This window comes from Esox lucius, chromosome 15 (assembly GCF_011004845.1).
Source record: "Esox lucius isolate fEsoLuc1 chromosome 15, fEsoLuc1.pri, whole genome shotgun sequence".
Classification (NCBI taxonomy): domain Eukaryota; kingdom Metazoa; phylum Chordata; class Actinopteri; order Esociformes; family Esocidae; genus Esox; species Esox lucius.
The window spans coordinates 7,290,211-7,311,605 of NC_047583.1; the positions used below are offsets into that span (position 1 = coordinate 7,290,211).

The 21,395-nt window shown below is 41.9% G+C and overlaps 3 protein-coding genes across 5 annotated transcripts; all 3 read left to right on the forward strand.

The window, feature by feature from the left end:
* The first annotated feature begins 2,060 nt into the window (after positions 1–2,060).
* On the forward strand, positions 2,061–6,880 carry kcnk3b (potassium channel, subfamily K, member 3b). The gene is made up of 2 exons (XM_010879357.3): positions 2,061–2,500; positions 3,208–6,880. The coding sequence occupies exons 1-2, from the start codon at positions 2,215–2,217 to the stop codon at positions 4,197–4,199; spliced, it is 1,278 nt and encodes a 425-aa protein (XP_010877659.1). The 5' UTR covers positions 2,061–2,214; the 3' UTR covers positions 4,200–6,880.
* A 1,974-nt stretch (positions 6,881–8,854) lies between these two features.
* LOC105015889 (mitochondrial amidoxime-reducing component 1) lies at positions 8,855–13,763 on the forward strand. The gene is made up of 7 exons (XM_010879355.5): positions 8,855–9,160; positions 9,527–9,697; positions 10,048–10,213; positions 10,682–10,822; positions 12,098–12,159; positions 12,245–12,316; positions 12,935–13,763. Exons 1-7 carry the CDS (start codon positions 8,907–8,909, stop codon positions 13,059–13,061), a joined length of 993 nt encoding a protein of 330 aa, XP_010877657.2. The 5' UTR covers positions 8,855–8,906; the 3' UTR covers positions 13,062–13,763.
* Positions 13,764–14,405: 642 nt separating this feature from the next.
* LOC105015888 (mitochondrial amidoxime-reducing component 1-like) lies at positions 14,406–20,310 on the forward strand. Of its 3 annotated transcripts, XM_034297222.1 has the most exons (8): positions 15,020–15,106; positions 15,824–16,423; positions 16,528–16,698; positions 16,961–17,126; positions 17,956–18,096; positions 19,676–19,737; positions 19,892–19,963; positions 20,179–20,310. In XM_034297222.1, the coding sequence occupies exons 2-8, from the start codon at positions 16,332–16,334 to the stop codon at positions 20,303–20,305; spliced, it is 831 nt and encodes a 276-aa protein (XP_034153113.1). In that variant the 5' UTR covers positions 15,020–15,106; positions 15,824–16,331; the 3' UTR covers positions 20,306–20,310. The 3 variants fall into 3 exon arrangements, with proteins under 3 accessions (XP_034153112.1, XP_028981532.2, XP_034153113.1); XM_034297221.1 differs by lacking the exons at positions 15,020–15,106; positions 15,824–16,423 and adding an exon at positions 14,406–14,536; XM_029125699.2 differs by lacking the exon at positions 15,824–16,423 and having other exon boundaries at positions 14,547–15,106.
* Positions 20,311–21,395: the final 1,085 nt, after the last annotated feature.

The window sequence follows — 21,395 nt, forward strand, 5'->3', positions numbered from 1 at the left end:
TGGATGTTTTTGTGTTTGATGATGTGTAACCAGTGAATTTATTTGATAGCAATGTGTCCTGAAATCAAGGACACTCAGGCGGTGAACGATCAATTGTTATTGAAAGGAGTGCTGTTTGCGGTAAATGATAACCGGTATTTACTCAACAAGAGGTTTAGCTAATTACGTTGCTAGACAACTACATGTGAAGCGTGGAAACTTTATCTGTTTAAACAGGTAGGGTCAACACCGAGGTTCTGGCTAGACGGAACACTCGTGATAAATATGATTTAAGAACAGCTTAAAGTATTTGTTGAAAGGTTAAAAATGTTAGGCTTCTGGAAGTTCACAGAGACTGAAGAATATTGCTTTATTAACAATGTCAAATGCTTGTTTTATACACGGAATAAACGATTAACCCTTAGGTGTCTTTTGCACTTGAGCCATGTATTTTAGCTAGAATAAAAACACATACAAAAGATACAGATATGAAATACATGCACATTAGGAAAAGCAATTAAAATGAACAATAAAAAGGTAACATCAAATACATATGAGAAGCAGAATTAAGCTTAAAGGGACATTCATAGTAGTCAAAAACTGTTTTAACTGAATAATCCCGTGACGTCTATAGGTATAGCCAGGTGTGAAAGCCCTTTTCATAACTGCCGTTATGTGTTTCTGCAAAACGGCTTAATAGACAAAGATTAACCAATATCTAGCCCTTCGAGACATGCAAAGTGAATTAAAGACTATGATATGTGATAAAGTGAATAAAATATACTTCGTTTTATTTGCATTTAGCACCAAACTAAGGTCCATATGTGAGTTTTGTAGTACTTGGTAAATAGAGTGCAGGTCTGCAAACACGTAGAGGATACAGTAATGTTTAGATCTGTCAGCAGAATGAATACCAAAATTACAGTTTCTCACAGAGTTCAAATTATCATTAATATACACAGTGAACAATTACAGACCCAGAATTGAACTATGGGGCACATTGTAAATTCTAGGTCATTCAGATCGGTTATACTAGCCAGCTTTCAATCACTAAGGTAATTGTTATGCCATAAGGAAATGGTTAGTTTAAAACAAAATGATAAATTGTATTAAAAGCCTTTGACAGGTTATTGAAAAAGTGAAACCCTTTAATTTCTCATCCAAGGCTTTGACAATATCATTCAGAATCAATGACGATGAAACACTATTAGCATGGCAAGATAAATAGAGATGACAATTCTCCAGGTCACCAGTCACATATGGCTTTTCTAAGAAGTTTCATCCACAACTGTCTTCATTACTTAAAAGTCTGCCGGTTGGAACTTGAATCTGGTTTCGAGCACTAGCCCATATCAACTTAACTGAACCAGGGAGTGGTTGTGAATACCTCTGATGTGGAGCATGGAAGTAAAAACACCAGTGAAATATACTCAAGTGCAAGCTCTGATTCTGGTATAGCAGAAATCGGTCAAGGTTACTTGGTCTTGTAAGAAAGCTTGTTCATTACAATGTCTAGCATTTCTAATTTTAATGATAATTCAAGGTGAGTCTCTGAATTCTGACCCTCCGATACATGCATATATGGCAATGTTATCTGGAGTTTAAGTGAGATCTGAAATTAACTTATAGAACTCTGTTCTAAGAATAACATGTGTGCCATAACCTGAAAAAGCTGTCTACAAATTTGTCTGCTAAACTGTATGACTAACTTATCTGAACACGTAATAATATAGCCTTGTGTCATTACATAAATATTTCAAATCCATGCAACCGTGCCTGCAACAAACAGGTGGCTAAAAATGCATTTACTCTGAGACTATGTAATAGTTGTAGGAAGACGATGTGGGACACAACTATTTATAAACCTGTATTTGGGCAATGGCATAGATATATAGAGAATAGAGAATGAGTGCTGTTGATGTTATAGACACTGTCCACATGGGCATTAGATTCGATCCAGTGCGTTAGCGCGCCTTTAACGCCCAGAAATACCTTGGACCAGAGATTCACCCATATGCTCCTGACATGACGAGATGTCCAAATAGGGCGAGACATCCCATTGCGCCGTGGAGGTGGTTCTGAAAGGACAGCTACCGGGCTCCCGATAAATGGGAGCCTCAGGACACTGACGTTTTATTTTTTTTAAACAACGGATTGTGTTAGGATGAATAACCAGCAGTAGTAGTTCGTAAGACGAGCAGTCTGTCTCATGAGAGTGAACTTCACCGTGTCTTTATGATGAAGAAACAGAACGTACGCACCCTGGTCCTCATCGTCAGCATATTTACCTACCTGCTGGTTGGGGCAGCTGTCTTCGATACCTTGGAATCCAAACAGGAGAAAAGCCAAAAGAGAATGCTGGATGAAAGGAAATATGAACTGATGCGCAAATACAACTTGACCAAAGTGAACTTTGACGAGCTTGAGGTCGTGATGTTGCAACTGAAACCGCACAAAGCCGGCGTGCAGTGGAAATTCGCCGGATCTTTTTACTTCGCCATCACTGTGATAACTACAATAGGTAAGCTAAACTACTGTTTGTTAAGGGTTCGGCTTTACTGTTTTTTTATGGAGAAAGTGTACTAGATTCTTGTCTACCTTACACACATTTTGTGTGTTTTAGTAACTATAACAGGGGCGAAAATGTCCCGAAACCGAATCAGAAGTATTGAGAATTTCTTCCTGTCTCCATTTTGTAAAAGACAATTTCACGGCTGATGCGTTGAGGTTTAGGGCAAAAGTCACAGTTGGGGTTAGGGTGAGAATAGGGATTTGGGTTAGAATTGGGATTTGGGTAAGGCATTTTCGGTTTAATGTTAGCCAATATGGCTTGGTTAAATTTAGGCATAAATGATCGGTTATTGAGGTTACAGTACGGATGGGTTGAGGTTAGGATTTTAAAAAGGCAATCTACTTAAGTGTCCTCCTTAAGATAGCTAAGTAAACGTGTGTGTGTGTGTGTGTGTGTGTGTGTGCAGAATATTTCTTGCCTTGTGCTAACCTGTTTATAATGGTGAATAGCATTAGATAGGATTAAACATATTAAACATATTGTAGATCACAGTGATAGTACAACGTGATCTCTAAATTACACTTTGATATTTGGCAACATGGAAACAAACGTCAGAGTCAGGTACCCTGCAGACTCTAATCCGCCCTCTCCACCTCTCCCATGATCTGCTCTCCACCCCCCCCCCTTCTCTTTTTTCTTCTCCTCCGTCCCGCCAGGATACGGCCACGCTGCTCCCAGCACGGACTCAGGGAAGGTGTTCTGCATGTTCTACGCCCTGCTGGGGATCCCCCTCACACTGGTCATGTTCCAGAGCATGGGAGAACGCATCAACACCCTGGTGCGCTTCCTGTTACACCGGGCCAAACAGTGCCTGGGCCTTCGGCACACCGAGGTGTCCATGGCCAACATGGTGACCATCGGCTTCTTCTCCTGCATGTCCACGCTGTGCTTGGGCGCCGCCGCCTTTTCCCACTACGAGGGCTGGAGCTTCTTCCACGCCTACTACTACTGCTTCATCACGCTGACCACCATCGGGTTCGGCGACTACGTGGCCCTGCAGAAGGATCACGCGCTCCAAAATGACCCGCGCTACGTGGCCTTCTGCTTCGTCTACATTCTTACTGGACTCACCGTGATCGGAGCCTTCCTCAATCTGGTGGTGCTGAGGTTCCTGATGATGAACACAGAGGACGAGCGACGGGACGCCGAGCAGAAGGTCCTCCTCTCCACCAGGGGGCGGAAGAACGCGGACGGATGCCCCACTGCAGGCTCGGCCTCAGTTTCCCCCTCCGCTCCCCTAGGGGTCACCGGACGAGCCAAGCAAGGCCGGAAGGACATGTATGGTGATGTGCTGGGCTTCCAGACTCTGTGTTCGTGCCTGTGGTACCGTGGCCGGGAGAAGCTGCAGGCTCGGGGATCCATCCCCATGACAATCAACCCAGAGCTGAGCTTCTCCGACCAGTACCTGTGCAGCCAGTGTGAAGCGGAGGTCGGCGCCAGGAGAGGGACGAAGGCCACCCTGCTACACATGGAGCGCTGTGCCATGCTCTCCCCCCACCGTGACCCTGTGTACCCCCACTGCTACGAGCCGGGGGACATTGGGTGCGTCTGCAGCCCTCGCCATTGCTCCAGCATCAGTTCCATATCCACTGGGATGAATTTCCTCGCCCCGTTCATGGCCTTTGCCAAGAGACGAAGCTCTGTCTAGACCCGGAGAATTCAAATCTGGACCTGGAAGCCAGTACCTCTGCCGTTGTTCACCCTTTCCCTTTAAACAAGGACCAGTTTGGACCTGGGACACCTGCTAGGGGATATTATCAGTTGGAGCAGAAGACCTGTAGTAATCCAAACCTCCAGGCTAATATTCAAATAGCCCTGATCTAAACTTATAGCTGGCCATAATTCTCGAAGCACCACGGAGACGAAAATCACTTGAAACTGAGAAGGACTAACTTATCTTATAGCTCCAATAATTAGGGCTTGTTTTGATTTTCCACTGCGAAACCTTTTGCCCTCACGAATGTGTTCCAGTTGTTGGAAACTGTGATGCAGCTCTGTATATGCTATAGTCCATATCCTGGTCCTGTTCCAAGGATCTGAGACTGGTTTAGGGTCGGTCTGGATTCCAGTGTACGAGATTGTCCTTTCTGGGTCCGTTAATGCCAGGCCAAGAACGTGGTTTCAATTCCTGCAGGGATCATATTTACATACGAGTAAAAATGTATGCTTTCTCTGTACTGTGAGCTGCTTTAGATAAAAGTGTCTGGTCTACTAAATGGCTTTGGAATACAGTACCAGGCCAAAGTGAAGACATCAAAACTATGAAATAACATATATGGAATCATGTAGTAACAGTAAAAAGTGTTAAAACCAGTTTCTTGACAGTAATCTGGAATGCTTTTCCAACAGCCTTGAAGGGGTGCCCACACTTGTTGGCTAGTTTTCTCATCCCAAACCTTCTCAGAGGGGTTTAGTTTTGATGATTTTGGAGGCCAGGTCGTCTGACACTGCACTCCAGCACTCCTTCTGGGTCAAGCCTTGCCCATTGAGTATGCCTTGATTTCTAAATAAATCACAGAATTTCACCAGCGCAAGCAGAGATCATTCGTCCACCCGCTCTGCGTCTCACAAAGACACAGCGTTTGAAAGCAAAAATCTAAAATTTGGACACTTCACACCAAAGGACAGATTTTCACCGGTATTTCCCGTATTTCATGGCCCAGGCAAGTCTCTTCTTCTTGTTGGTGTCCTTTCACTAGTGTTTTTTTTTTAGCAATTCAACCAGAATGGCCTCATTCACATGGTCTCATCTGAACAGTTAATGTTGAAATGTGTCTGTTACTTGAACTTTGTGAAGCATTTATTTGGGCTGTAATAAGAGGTACAAATAATTTCCAATTTCTGAGGCTGGTCATTCTAATGAACTTATCCTCTCCAGCAAAGGGAACTCTGGGTCTTCGTTTCCTGCGGTGGTCTCCATGAGAGACAAGTTTCATCATAGCATTTGATGATTTTTGCCACTGCACTTGAAAACACTTTCAAAGTTGTTGACATTTTCGTTCCTGACATAATATGGACTACTACAGTACAGACATGAAGATGGTCTTTTCTGTTCCCACCCTACCCTGTCAACCTCTGTATATTAACCCCAATGCATTACATTTTAACAAAACACACCTGTTAATGGAAATGCATTACAGGTGACTACCTCATGAAGCTGGTTAAGAGAATGCGATGAGTGCACAAATCTGTCATCGATGCAACAGGTGGCTGCTTTGAAGTGAAATGTATTTTGGTCTGTTAAACACTTTTTTGGTTTCTACATTAATTCCATATACATTATTTCACAGATGATGTCTTCACTATTATTCTACAGTGTGGAAATTTAGTAAAAATGAAGAAATAACCTTGAAGGAGTAGCTTTGTCCAAAGCTGTGACTGGTACTGTATTATAATTTAAATTTAAGTAATTTATCAGACACTTACAATTGAGTGCTAAGATTTTCATACTTTGTTTTTTCTTTGTACTGTCAGCAGTTTATGGAAACTACAGTTAATGGTAATATTTTATTATTCTAGATATTCCATGTTGTATTTTGATGAGAGTACCCAAACACAGACTTCTTTCTAAAGGGGCATCCTTTGTCTTACTGTTTGGGCAAAAACTACCGCAAAGCCAATGAATATTGCAAAAACGACACTAAGCTTTTGAACCGATTTAAGAATGCGTAATCAATTCAGTCACCAATGTGGTGACTGAAATAAATCTGTTGCTAAAAGTAGTCATGTTGTCTAGGAGGAAAGTCACATGTTAGCAATCAAATTACCACTGTGTTTGTCAAGGAGACAGGACCACTGGCTGGTGTGTTGTCAAAGAGACGGGACCACTGACTGGTGTGTTGTCAAGGAGACAGGACCACTGACTGGTGTGTTGTCAAGGAGACAGGACCACTGACTGGTGTGTTTTCAAGGAGACAGGACCCCTGACTGGTGTGTTGTCAACGTGACAGGACCACTGTCTGGTGTGTTGTCAAGGTGACAGGACCACTGGCTGGTGTGTTGTCATTTGTGTAAAATATAGAGCTCAAATGAAATACACCTACTGTGATGTTGCTAAATAAATGGTAACTTCCCCCAACGTTACTGGTTTTCCAGGCTCTGGAGTTTGTGCTTATTACCTCCTGATTCCAGAAAGAAATTATTTTCTAGTAATTTAGGAAAGGTTTCTGAAATTGTACAACTCTTATTACAGAAATTGAATACATTTGTTGTGAATGATATCCTGTACTGTATACTACTGTCCTGAATAACAATGAGGCACTGTATATTAACTGCATAGTACACTATGATAGCACTATGATCACTGTGGCTAATCATTTATTTCTGATAATCTAATAAATTTATATTTGAAAACCATGTTTTTTCTTAAACTCTGCAATGGGATACCCAGAACCTGCCAGTTCAGCTGTCCCCCCCAGAAAACCCAAAGCCTCAGCTTTGTGTAAGCAAACACTGTGTAAGTAAACACGGTGTAGCCTCAAACTATGGTTACAACTATAACATGTACATCTCTGTAGTTATAGGTCAGTGATTTTGAGAGTGGTATCTTTCTCTAGTACATTCTTCGGTGAGCACGGCATAAGGATTATATAGTTTTGACTGCCGATTGTTGCTTTATGCCTCATGTGTAATCCTGCCCCGAAAGTCATGCTCAGTGAAAATCACTATAACAAAACCTTTACTTTATATTACTTTACTTTCCTATTGCCAAATTAATATGACCAGTATCAAGTGTCTGTCAGTAGGAAGACTTCAATTCAGGTGTGAATGTTTCTGGAACACACCATAAACCAGGCAGGGATTGGTCTCGGGCAGGACAGGTTGTCTCCACAGGACCTCTGGTCCAAGACCAGGTGCAGCTCTGCTCTTCTGGCCACAGCAACCAAACCTTCCGATGCACCTCTTTCTGAGGTGTCGTAATGCCCAACCGGCACCAATGTGCGGCATCAAAGCCTGGGTTGGCAAATGGTAACTTTCACAAATGATTGGTTTTGGGAAGTTTCCGTGAATAGATAATTAATAATTAAAACCCTGGTGATCCTACAACCAGAATTTCTGCTGGTGGAAGCATATGTGAGTGAGATTACTGAGATTACAGGAAATCCACACAGCAGAGAAGTGTTTAGGTTTGACTGTGTATAGGTTTCACCTGGAAATCAGGTGGTCTTGCCACCCAACCAAGCAGAGAACAGTCTGGGTTCCCTACACAATTCTGACTTCAGGCATTGGGCTAGGGTTCAGTCCAAACAGATTTCAGCAATTAGACTAGGGCCTGGTCCAAACTTAATTCAGCCATTAGATTAGGTCTCTGTCCAAACTGCATTATGTCATTGGAGTAGGGCTTGATCCAAACTGCCTTTAGCCATTAGACGAGGTTTCGTTCCAAACCGCTTTTTGCCATTGGACAAGGGCTTGATCCAAAAGGCACCCTATTCACCCGTATACATCATTTTTGACAGGAAATGGCAACATAATTTCTAGTGCACTGCTCCTCACAGGAGAATGCACTATTTCCTACATTCAGTCAGTGAGTGAATTGATTCTGTCTCTGGTGCCATTTGGGAAGCACTCCACCACCAAACCGCAACAGAAGGAGGGTCCATTCAAAGGCCCTGTGTTGCCTCCCCAGGGAGAGAGCATCTGCTGTTTTTTTGCTTGGCCACAGACTGTTATATTCATGTCAGAGACAGAAATAGTTCACTATGCTGGTCCGATATGACATTACATCATCAAGTCCTTTTGTCACTGCCTTGACCATACAAGGACAGTTCTTTTGTGCTGATTTTCTTTTTTAGTGTTGACTACATTCTGTGACCGAAATCAAATTCGGTCTCATTTTGGCAAAACAGATTTAGCCCAAATCTCATTACAAAATGATCTGACACAGTTGAAAGGGAATTATAGATTTATTGTATATTATCGGGAATATGTGGGAGCAGAATAATTCTCAGGTTAATGGCTGGTGATTATACAGTCTATGATGACATAAGGATGAATTTACAAGGAAAACGTTTTGACATTGCTTTGCCAACCTCTGCCCTACGGTTTATCTTATTTAGGAAATCGAAATTATTATTACTGCGAAAAGTACTGCAGCCTACGCCTGTTTTTAAATTAAATTGTGATATCTGCTCCAACACTTAATGTGTTTTAACTGGCATAGCTGTGTCTCATGTCTTGTTGTTTTCTAAATGAATGTTGGTTGACTATTCAGTGCAGGTAAATGAACCAATAATTTTGGTCTTGGATGGAGTTACGTCAAAATAGGGGCGGTATGTTCTCCTGTGAGTGACTTTAAATAAGTGACAGCAAATAAACATGATATGGTTCAACGTCCACTCGGCAGAATTTGAAGATGAACTTTAAAGAAACATTTGTTAAAGCGTTTCCAGAGAACAAAAACATTCTACTCTTAGCTGGAGGTGCTGGTCTTACTGTTGTAGGATTGGGACTAGGATATAAGTATTTTCTAAAGAAATCGGAGAAAGTGACCCGAGTGGGAGTTGTCTCACAGCTGCTTATTCACCCACTGAAGTCTGGCAAAGCTGTGTCTGTATCCCTTGCAGAGTGTCAACAGATTGGTCTGAAGTACGGCGAACTGCAAGATCGGTTAGTTCGATTTTCTGAAGTATTTTCAGGCCCTAAATCTCAAATGTTATAGCCGCCACCATCCTACTCGGCCTCATTAGTGAATGATGTAAAATATTAATATATATTTTTTTAACGAATTGCTTGTTGACAAAATAAATACACTTTATGAATATTATGCGTTGAAATTGCCTAAGTATAGGCCTACGGTGGTCATTTTGACATATTATGCCAATATGAAGAAACATTTTAAATTCAGTGTAATAACACCCGTATTGTGTTGTCACTTTAACTGAATGTGTTCTCCCACCTACTTTAACTACCTAGCCACCGTAGTTATAACTCGATTGGAGAGTCGGCTGAGTTACTCCAGTTGTTTTGCTGCAGGCACTGGCTGGTGATCACCGAGGACGGTCATTTCGTGACGGGCAGACAGGAGCCTCGTCTAGTGCTGGTGTCTCTGACCAGTGAGAGGGGCCAAACGTGCTTAAATGGACCAGACATGGAAGAGCTGCGGTTCCCGTTGCTGCAACCGGACAACGCCATCATCAACTGCAGGTGTGCGTGTTGTAAAAGCCTGTCACAAATGTCTCCATTTACTCCATATTGTACTACTTTTGTTCTGGGCAACAGTAGTGCACTAGATAGGCTGGAAAATATGAGCTCGCTATTTTGAATTGTGTGGAATAATAGCATCTGCAAAATGACTTGAATTAAAACATTTAATTAAGTTTCTAAGTCTTCTGTCTGGGTCCACAGGGTTTAGTGTCTCTAATGCTTTCTTTTGGGACCCAGAGGTTTTAGTGTTTCTAGCCATTTTGTCTAGAGTCCAGAGGGTTTAGTTCCTCTAACCCTAATGTCTGGTGTAAAGAGGGTTTAGTGCCTCTAACCCTTCGTTCTGGGTCCAGAGTGTTTGGTGCTGACATCCAGGGCAGGGACTGTGGAGATGAGGCGTCTGACTGGCTGACTCGCTTCCTGGGGGTGGGTAAAACCTTTCGTCTGGTGCACTTTGAACCCCACATGACACCCAGGAGGGCAGCGGACAAGATTCCTCTCTTTCCCCCCAATGAAAAGGTAACATTACAGTTTATTTCAAATAAAATACAATAAAAGATAGCAAAATCGCTGATAATACCCATCTCAAATATTAGGGAAATAATTTAGAAATGTAAAACATCTGGAACTGTAATGAACTCTGGAAGAAGACACATATTTTGCCCCTAAAAGTTAGCTTTTTGTCAACAAACATCAGAGGTGTATTATGTTTATTTCCTTCTTATGGGAATCAAAATGCCTATTGTATCAGGACATAAGTATCCTGATAAGTGTATTGTGAGGTTCATGAAAATTCCCAGTTCTATTTAGTCAATTGCCATGGGATTTTAATGACCACAGTGAGTCACAGCACCTATTTATGACCCCATCCAAAAGACATACTACTTCTTATTCTTTTGTCATTGTTTTACGGTGATAAACTAGGATAAATCATATCAGATTAAAATGTGAGTTTGCCAAATGATTTCTGGCTCCTCTGTACCCCAGGTGGTGTACCCGGACATTGCACCGGTCATGTTGCTGTCCGAAGCGTCTGTGAATGACCTTAGCAGCCGCTTGGAGAAGGCGGTCACTGTGGCACAGTTTCGACCAAGCATCGTTGTCAGTGGTTGTGAAGCTTTTGAAGAGGTATTGTGGTTGTGTTGTTGTCAGTTCGGATCAACACGTACAGTAAACCTCTTTATATATACATGTTTATATATACATACATATGTATATACATCTTATACCTCTTTATATCTTGTTTAATATGTCTTTATTTAGGGGTCCTTGCCTCAAACGGGCTTAAGGAGCTAGATTATGTTTGTTAGGATTATTATTATTTATTTAAAAAAATTGGACGCATATTCCTTTGAGATGGTATGCACTACAGACACGCCACTTGGCCCATAGGTGTATACCGTCTGCCGAATACATCTATTACACTATGGGTCTATCACACTATGGGCGCCATTAAAAAGCAAGTCCCTCCAAAAGCCCCACTGGCATTTCCACCCCGTATGACCCTGTATTGGTCTGAAATTCGGTCCACAGATCCCTCTTCATTTAAGTAACACATTTGCTTCAAGAACCCATAAAGTCTGCAATCTTGAATTTACCACCATTTAGAATTTTGTCTAAAACACTAAAAAGTTATCTTCAACTAGAGCTCTGCATCGATCTTCATGCCACTCGGTACATAGCATCTTGGGACAAATATCTAAAGATTTGGTTTAAGGATTGTTGATATCTTTAACAGAATGGCTGATATGAGCCAATGAAAATTCCTGCGGGCATGGTCTCAGTTCAAATGCTCATTAATGCAAGGTGGTGAGGCCTACTGCAAGCAAACTTAGTATATGGGTTCAGGCCTATGGCAGGAAGGCCTCCACAAAGTTTCAAGCTGATCGGCCTGATGGTGGTGCTATAATCAACAAATGCACGGAGCTCCATATGAAATGAATGGAAGTCAATGGGGAATTCATGCAAGTCAATGGGGAATAAATGGAGGTCAATGGGGAATGAATGGGAGTCAATGGTGATTCAATGGGTGTCTATGGTGAACACATAGAAGTCAATGGGGAATGAATGGGGTTCTATGGGAAATTAATGGAGGTCAATGGGGAATTAATGGGGTTCAATGGAAAATAAATGGAAGTCTATGGGGAGTGAATGGGGAGTCTACAGGGAATTAATAGGAGCCAATGGGGAAAGAATGGCAATGATTTCATATATAATTGATGGTGTAGGTATACTTAAAATTCCTAAGAAGTAGTTCCTATCAAAAGCAGTAAATATTGAATTCCCTTGAGATTAAATGTGGATTGTTCTGGTTGCATTTAGTAAGTGAAAATGTTGTTCCAGTGGATGAAAGAGGATACTGATTCTAACAAATCGCTGAATTCTGTGTTCCCCCTTGATCAGGATTCTTGGGAAGACATCCGTATTGGAGACGTGTGGCTGCATCGTGTCATGGCATGTGGAAGGTACTGAGGTTTGAACTAGTCACAGTCGTCTTCAGTTTGTCAGGATCTTCAACGTTGTATCATCCCTATTTGTCATTCTTACCAGATGTATATTCACAACGGTGGACCCTGAAACGGGAGTCCTTACTGGAAAACAGCCACTGGAGACACTCAAAAGGTAACAGAGAATCTGCCTGTGCCTATTGTCAGGAGGAGGTGCATGTGGTGGTTTGGCAGTGCCTTGGGCAGAAGGAGGTGCAGAGGGGGAGAAATAAGATGCACACATTTGAACTAAATATTATTTAAAACCGCTAAAAACCAAATTGAAGCTGTTTCCAAATGATAAAGGACCTAGTGTGTCCATATTGCTAATGATCATTGAAGGCTTAACTGTCAGGGAGATTTAAACAGTTAAAAAACAGTGCCTCTGGGAATTGGATTTTGTTGCAATTATTTCAAAGATCTAAGAAAAACCGATACAGTACCTAGGACAGGTACAAGAAAAGGCTTCATGGTGTTTGTGCTGTCACTGGGACAACACCAGCTATGGAATCTGTTATGTACAAATGTTTCTCAGCACTGTGAATATGAATATTTCAGTTGATTTGTCATTGATAAATGATTCCATATATAGTGTCATTTTCTTAATTAAACTATAGTGTTTGAGAGAGGATAACATGCTGGCCAATAACCAAAGTCTTTCAGTTCCATTCCTGAATAATCATCTATGATGGTGATCAATTGTGGGTTGTTATTAAACAAACTGCTTAAGTCCTCCATTTTCTTTGCTCCGTAGTTATCGAAAGAGTGACCCAGCCCAAAAGAACATCTATAAGTCTGCCCCACTGTTTGGACAGATGTACATTGTCCGCAAGACTGGCTTCCTACAAGTTGGAGATGTGGTGTACAAGATCAGTCACTGAGATGGAAGATAGATAATAATAACAATAATATGAATAAGTCTCATTTTGGATTGTGTGAAGTGCAACAAAGGTTTGTGATCCGTAAAAAATTAGATTTTCAATGTATCATACTACTTGCACAAAACAGTCAGGAAAGTCTGAAGATCTAAAATGTGTGACCGTACACAAATGGATGATGTGTGACTACACAAATGGATGATGTGTGACTACACAAATGGATGATGTGTGACTACAAGAATGCCAGTTTTTGCCCTTGAAAACAACTTTTACAATGACAGGCTGAAATTATACAAAGTCTTCACGATGCACTTTTATTATCCTATTAGAATTCAAGACAAATGACAAAAAATTATAAAATGAACAGTTATTTCCTCAGATTAACAGCAGTCTTTTGAAAGAGTAAAGATTAAGCCTTTTTTTTTGGCAGATTAGATGATTTTGTGATATAACTTTTTTTCATATATAAACTGGACTATAATGTAACAGGATTGTAATATTACAGGACTATATAAATGTTATGAATAATGACATAGATGGCTTGAAGGTTAATGTTACTTTAATTACTATCAATAAATGGAAATAAGACTAACTAATCAGTATACAGGTGGCCTCTATTCTGGGGTGTGTTTAGCTTTAACTATCTTTTACTATGTTCAGTCTACTTTTCTGTCAGTTTGTGTTCTCAGTAAAAGTAAACAATCAAAGTTGTCTTTTTTTTTTTTTATTGCTGCAGGAATATATAGTTCCATAACTTTAAAGCTGGCAGAGACTCCACTCAAACTTTGGTATGATAAGAATATATAATGTAGAACAACTTGTTGAAACAAAAGTCAAATCAAACCTTTCTATATTCATGAATATATTTTCAATGATTCATAGATGTAGGTTTTCTCATAACAGGATACTCCTTATATTACAACGAAAAAGCTTTATAGGAGACACATTTACGTTTTTAACACCTTCAGATGAAACACAGTCTTACATATTGCTATATTGTGTATAGGATTGGACTATATACCAATTGCAGGTTGTTTTTTTGAGGTCATATTCAAAATACATGATGTAATGCTGGATAACTTGCTTATCAAGAACCCCATTTGAACTTCTGGCTGCAAAATCTCCTGAGGCTGGACTAAACCAACTGTTTTTTTCCCCCCAGTTAGGCAAATATCATTGTAGGCCTGTCAATCTGTGCTCCACGGGACAGTTCTTAGTTTGAAAACCCATCAGGTTTTTTGATTGTCTAGATTTAATGGGAAATTACTCATATACAGTGATGTGATCTTTGAAATGCTGTTTACATTCTTAAAGAGAACCGGTGACATTTCACTCCATGTTCCCTGACACCAGAAAGTAATGATGGTGTCCCTCAGTGTGGGCGGGTTAAACGTTTGGAGCAGTCATTTCCACAATCGTCCGGCACTCAAAGTCCATTTTCACGCTTCACCAAAAGAATGGACCACAAATAACGTCAAGTATATACATTTTACGAATAAATAATAAGTAATAATAAGTATAACCCATATACATGGGTTGGTAGACATTGATATGCGCTCACGTAATATATGTTGCTGTTTCTCTAGGTCGATATCGCGAAAACGTTACCACCAACCTGTAAATTAAACAACCGTCAGTCTTCGGTGCGGATGACCTAACGAGATTTTCAGTGTGTAGTAGACCGGAATTACGTAAAAGGCCGCAGCATGTGGCGAGTTTGGCCACTTAACGGGGGACTTCAAATCAGCGACACAGTAGCTAGACACTCTCTAATTCAGTGGTCGAAAATTAAAGATGACCTTTATAGAAACGTTTGTTAAAGCGTTCCTCGAGAACAAAAAAGTTATGCTCTTAGCTGGAGGTGCTGGTCTTACTGTTGTAGGATTGGGACTAGGATATAAGTATTTTCTAAAGAAACCAGAGAAAGTTACCCGAGTGGGAGTTGTCTCACAGCTGCTTATTCACCCACTGAAGTCTGGCAAAGCTGTGTCTGTATCCCTTGCAGAATGTCAACAGATTGGTCTGAAGTACGGCGAACTACAAGATCGGTTAGTTTGCTTATTTTTTCTTTCGTCGAAACACGAATCAACACGAATGCGTTTAATTTGTGGTGGCCTGTTCCACATATTATTACTTACCGGTAATAAAAAGCATTATCATTGATTCTCTAAGCACGATTTTATGTTGAACAAGCAGATGTTTGTTCTTTCGTTTTTTTTATAAAATGCTTATTTGTTTCCTTAGTGAAAAATGCTTTGGGATTTTCTACGGTAATCTACTAGTATTCTTTGGGGCTTGATCATTTAGGATTTATATAGGACGCAGTCCTATCCGTTTTATACCCTCTTCTGGATTTTTATCATAAACATATTTACCAATACAGTGTTATGAGTATCTTCTGGAAGAAGTTAGAAATAATTTGTTTTGAAGCAGGTCATTGAATTGGACTCACATGTCCTGAGTTGCTGAGGCCTGCAACATGAAAACCACTCGTTCAATCAGTACTTTCCTGTTGTGTGTCAGTGTGTGTACCGCAATAAGCATGGATACAAGAAGGGAAACCAGAGAATGTTCTGAGGTCAATACACATGACATTACATGGACAATCACAAGTCCATCTACAAAAAACTTTATGTCCCTGTTACATGAGAGAGGCTGACAGCAGTTTCCCAAAACACACCTAAATATGCCACCATCTGTCTGGGAGAATCTCCTATGGACAGATGAGAATAAAATAATGCTTTCAAATCACACTGTGTTTTCAGAACTGAATGAAGCCAAAATGAAAGGAACACCTTCCCCCGCAGACTAACGTGGAGGAGGTTCCGTGTGAACGTCTTCCCCCGCAGACTAACGTGGAGGAGGTTCAGTGTGAACGTCTTCCCCCGCAGACTAACGTGGAGGAGGTTCAGTGTGAACGTCTTCCCCCGCAGACTAACGTGGAGGAGGTTCCGTGTGAACGTCTTCCCCCGCAGACTAACGTGGAGGAGGTTCAGTGTGAACGTCTTCCCCCGCAGACTAACGTGGAGGAGGTTCCGTGTGAACGTCTTCCCCCGCAGACTAACGTGGAGGAGGTTCCGTGTGAACGTCTTCCCCCGCAGACTAACGTGGAGGAGGTTCCGTGTGAACGTCTTCCCCCGCAGACTAACGTGGAGGAGGTTCCGTGTGAACGTCTTCCCCCGCAGACTAACGTGGAGGAGGTTCCGTGTGAACGTCTTCCTCGCAGACTAACGTGGAGGAGGTTCCGTGTGAACGTCTTCCTCGCAGACTAACATGGAGGAGGTTCAGTGTGAACGTCTTCCCCCGCAGACTAACGTGGAGGAGGTTCCGTGTGAAAGTCTTCCCCGCAGACTAACGTGGAGGAGGTTCAGTGTGAACGTCTTCCCCGCAGACTAACGTGGAGGAGGTTTCGTTTAGGATTTAGCAAGAATTTATCATTTGTAAAGTGATTATTGTTGTTTTGCTGCAGGCACTGGCTGGTGATCACAGAGGATGGTCATTTCGTGACGGGCAGACAGGAGCCTCGTCTAGTGCTGGTGTCTCTGACCAGTGAGAGGGGCCAAACGTGCCTAAATGGACCAGACATGGAAGAGCTACGGTTCCCGTTGCTGCAACCGGACAACGCCATCATCAACTGCAGGTGTGCGTGTGTTGTAAAGGCCCAATCCAATACGACCTCAGTTTCTCATATTTCTAATGTTTCTGTCTGGGGTCCAGGGTTTAGTGTCTTTAACGCTTCTATCTGGGGTCCAGGGTTTAGTGTCTTTAACGCTTCTATCTGGGGTCCAGTGGGTTTAGTGTCTTTAACACTTCTATCTGGGGTCCAGTGGGTTTAGTGTCTCTAACGCTTCTGTCTGGGGTCCAGAAGGTTTAGTGTCTCTAACGCTTATGATTTGGTCCAGAGTGTTTAGCACTGACATCCAGGGCAGGGACTGTGGTGATGAGGCATCTAGCTGGCTGACCCGCTTCCTAGGGGCGGGTAAAACCTTTCGCCTGGTGCACTTTGAGCCCCACATGTCACTCAGGAGGGCAGCAGATGTGGAGCCTCTCTTTCCTCCAAATGAAAAGGTAACAGTTTAGTCGGTTGATTGAAAAGCAGTAGTGTATCTGTACACGTACAACTATGCCTTAACCAAATTGCTTCCAATGTGCCACAGACCATATGTCTAAAAAAGGGTAGTAGTTACCAGCTTCTCAAGTCAATTGCTGGGATCGACATACTCAGGTTGTGCTGATCCAGTGCTTGCATTTCCAAGTCTACCTCATAGAAGAGGTCTGCCTGACTTCAGTTGGTCTTTGTGGGTAAATCTATTTTAAATGAATTGAATGTTACTTATCCCAGTATAAAATCTCAGTGTGTATAGAATTGTGAAAACCATGAGAATTGCAATATACATTGCAGCAACACAAAATCATCTTGACAAAAAGGATACCTTGAGGTTCTGGGATATTCCCAGCCCTACCGATGTTTGCCATTTTAGTCATTTAGCTGACAATCTTTGTCCAGAGTGACTAAGCTACATACTTAGTGGAATACAAACATTTATTTACCAAAAGTACTTTTCTAATTAATTTTACTTAATTGTAAGGATATTAAATGCGATAATTTAGCCAGTTGAATGTTTGGGACCATTTCGTGGTCATGGTGATACAAAGATCTAATTGGTAATGTGGCCATCTCACCAGGTTTAACATCCCTGCTCTTACAATTTGAGCCACAGGATCTTTAATGACCAGGGAGTCAGGACACCTGTTTAAAATCAACCACTTTGAAAGAGGGATTACTTGTTATGTAGTCATTGTTTCAATGTCATAAACCAAGATACATTTTATATTTCTGAGAAATCCTTCTCACGAGACTGTTTGCCAAATGACATCCGGGTCCTCTGTACCCCAGGTGGTGTACCCGGACATGGGGCCGGTCATGTTGCTGTCCGAAGCGTCTGTGAATGACCTTAGCAGCCGGTTGGAGAAGGCGGTCACCGTGGCACAGTTTCGACCAAGCATCGTTGTCAGTGGTTGTGAAGCTTTTGAAGAGGTATTGTGGTTGGGTTGTTGTCAGCTTGGTCGACACATTCAACATCTTAAATTGTCTCTGTCTCGTTTAATATCATTAACTAAAATTATGTTTGATATACACCACCAGTTTTTGAAAGAAAAGCAAATACTTTGACCATTATAATGACATCAAAGTGATCAGAAATACAGTGAAGACATTGTTAATGTTGTAAATGACTATTGTAGCTGGAAACGGCAGTCTTTTTATGGAATATCTACATAGGTGTACAGAGGCCCGTTATCAGTAACCATCATTCTGTTTCCTGACAAACCTGGATTAGCCAACAACGTGCCACTGGCCATGGTCCTCAGTCGGAAAAGGGTGGCTTGCCCACTTCAGGTGGGTGGAGAGTGCCTGCCTCAAGTGGAGGAGTTTAAGTATCTAGGGGTCTTGTTCACGAGTGAGGGAAGGATGGAACGGGAGATTGACAGATGGATCGGTGCAGCTTCTGCAGTAATGCGGTCGATGTATCGGTCTGTCGTTGGTGAAGAAAGAGCTGAGCCGCAAGCCGAAGCTCTCGATTTACCGGTCAATCTACGTTCCTACTCTCACCTATGGTCATGAGCTTTGGGTCATGACCGAAAGGACAAGATCCCGGATACAGGCGGCCGAAATAAGCTTTCTCCGCAGGGTGGCTGGGTGATCCCTTAGAGATAGGGTGAGAAGCTCGGTCACCCGGGAGGAGCTCAGAGTAGAGCCGCTGCTCCTCCACATCGAGAGGGGTCAGCTGAGGTGGCTTGGGCATCTGTTTCGGATGCCTCCGGAACGCTTTCCTGGGAAGGTGTTCCGGTCCCGTCCCACCGGGAGGAGACCCCGGGGAAGACCTAGGACACGCTGGAGGGACTATGTCTCCCGGCTGGCGTGGGAACGCCTCGGTGTCCCCCCGGAAGAGCTGGAGGAAGTGTCTGGGGAGAGGGAAGTCTGGGCATCTCTGCTTAGACTGCTGCCCCCGCGACCCGGCCCCGGATAAGCGGAAGATGATGGATGGATGGACGTGCCACTGGAACAAAGAAGTTTGTTCTGAAACTCGTCAGTCTGTTCTTGTTTTGAGAATTTAAGGCTATTCCATGTGAGAAATTGCCAATAAACTGAAGATCTCGTACAATGTTGTGTACTTCTCCCACCACAGACCAGCACAAACTGGTCTAACCAGAATAGAAAGAGGTGTGGGAGGCCCCGGTGCACAACTGAGCAAGAGGACAAACACATTAGTGTAGATGTACGAATATGTAGATATTCCATAGCAAATCTGCTGTTTCCGGATACAATTGCCATTTACAACTTTCACGATATACACTATTTCTGAACAATTTCATGTTATTTCAATAGACATAAAATTTGCTTTTCTTTTGAAAACAAGGACATTTCTACGTGACCCTAACATTTTGAAAGGTAGTGTATATCTTATGTTGTAGGTGTGTACCACATTCCTAAAAGTAATTTATATCAAAAGCAGCAAATATTCAATTCCTTTGAGATTTAATGTGTGTGGTTGTCAGCAACATCTTAGTTCCACTGGATGATGGACAAATCGCTGAATTGTGTTTTCCTTGATCAGGATTCTTGGGAAGACATCCGTATTGGAGACGTGTGGCTGCATCGTGTCATGGCATGTGGAAGGTACTGAGGTTTGAACCGGTCACAGTCGTCTTCGTTATTAGGGGTCTTCATTATTGTCGTTAGGCTCCAGAATGAATTGTTAACTAATAATTTGGTGCTTCAAGGAGCAACAGGTCTTGATGGTTGTATCATCCCTATTTGTCATCCAAACTAGATGTTTATTCACAACAGTGGACCCTGAAACGGGAGTCCGTACCGGAAAACAGCCACTGGAGACACTCAAAAGGTAACAGAATCTGGCAGTGCCTATGTCAGGAGGAGGGGAAGTGGGATGGTCTGGCTGTGCCTAGGACAGGAGGAGGTGCAGAGCAATAGTCTGGCAGTGCCTAGGACAGGAGGAGGGGAAGAGGGGTGGTCTGGCAGTGTCTGTGGCAGGAGGAGGTGGGTTCTGATGTACTGCCTTTACAGGGTTTTAACTCTTCCATTCTCTTTGCACTGCAGCTATCGAATGTGTGACCCGGCCCAGAAGAACATCTATAAGTCTGCCCCACTGTTTGGACAGGTGTACATTGTCAACAAGACTGGCATCCTACAAGTCGGAGATGTGGTGTACAAGATCAGTCACTGAGATGGAAGATATGTAATAATATTAATCCTATGTGCTATTTAAAAATGCTCAGTAGGATCTTAAGAACGCCAGATCTGTATAGTCTTGAATATGTGTACTGGATTGTAAAGTGTAACATGCAGGAGGAAAAAAAGGGAAAGTTCACAAAGTGGCAAAATTAATGTTGTGCACAACTGCTATTTCTTTTAAATTAACTAGAAATATTTTGGAAGAAAAAAAGTAGTTTATTTGGCAGATTTAATATATAATTTTTGATATGATAAGACTATAATATAACGAACTATATATACAGCTCTGGAAAAAATTAAGAGGCTGCTGCACCTCCAAAAAAGTCGAAAAGGAAATTTTTGAGTGAGGAACAGAAGCGTTCAATTTGCAGTGGTCTCTTTAATTTTAACTCTTCTGTTCCTCACTCAAAACCTTCCTTTTTGACTTATTTGGAAAGGAAAGAAAAAGGCACAGTGGTCTCTTCATTTGTCACAGAGCTGCATGTAGCAACATACTGAGTGTAGATATTAATGTTACTGTGATGGTACCCATTGAGAGGAAATAAACCAAAATAATCGATGCTCAGATGGCCAATCTACTGTTGATTCAAGTTGATTTTCCCAACTGTAACCTTTTTTGCCTGACCTGCCATGTTACTAATTTGTGATTCATCTGATATGAAAACACTGTCAAATTGGTAGTAAATTCCTATGTGCTGGAATATTGTGTCAAAACATCTGTAAATGTTTCCCAGTCCAAGTACTTTACGTTCACTGTCTCTAGATCAGCACATGTTATCATGTTCAACCTCAGGGTGTTGAATGATTGAAGAAGGACCTGGAAGTGGTGATGGACAATTCACTGTGCAGTTAGCTGGTGGCTGTGCTACTCTTTTTCCATACCTTGTGGTGGCTAGTAGTTTTCCAAAGTTACTAGCCACTCAGCATTTTCACTAGCCACTAAAATATATATATACACACACACACAGTATCTCACAAGTGAGTACACCCCTCACATATAATATTTGATTTTCTTTTCATGTGACAACACTGAAGAAATGACACTTTGCTACAATGTGAAGTAGTGGGTGTACAGCTTGTAT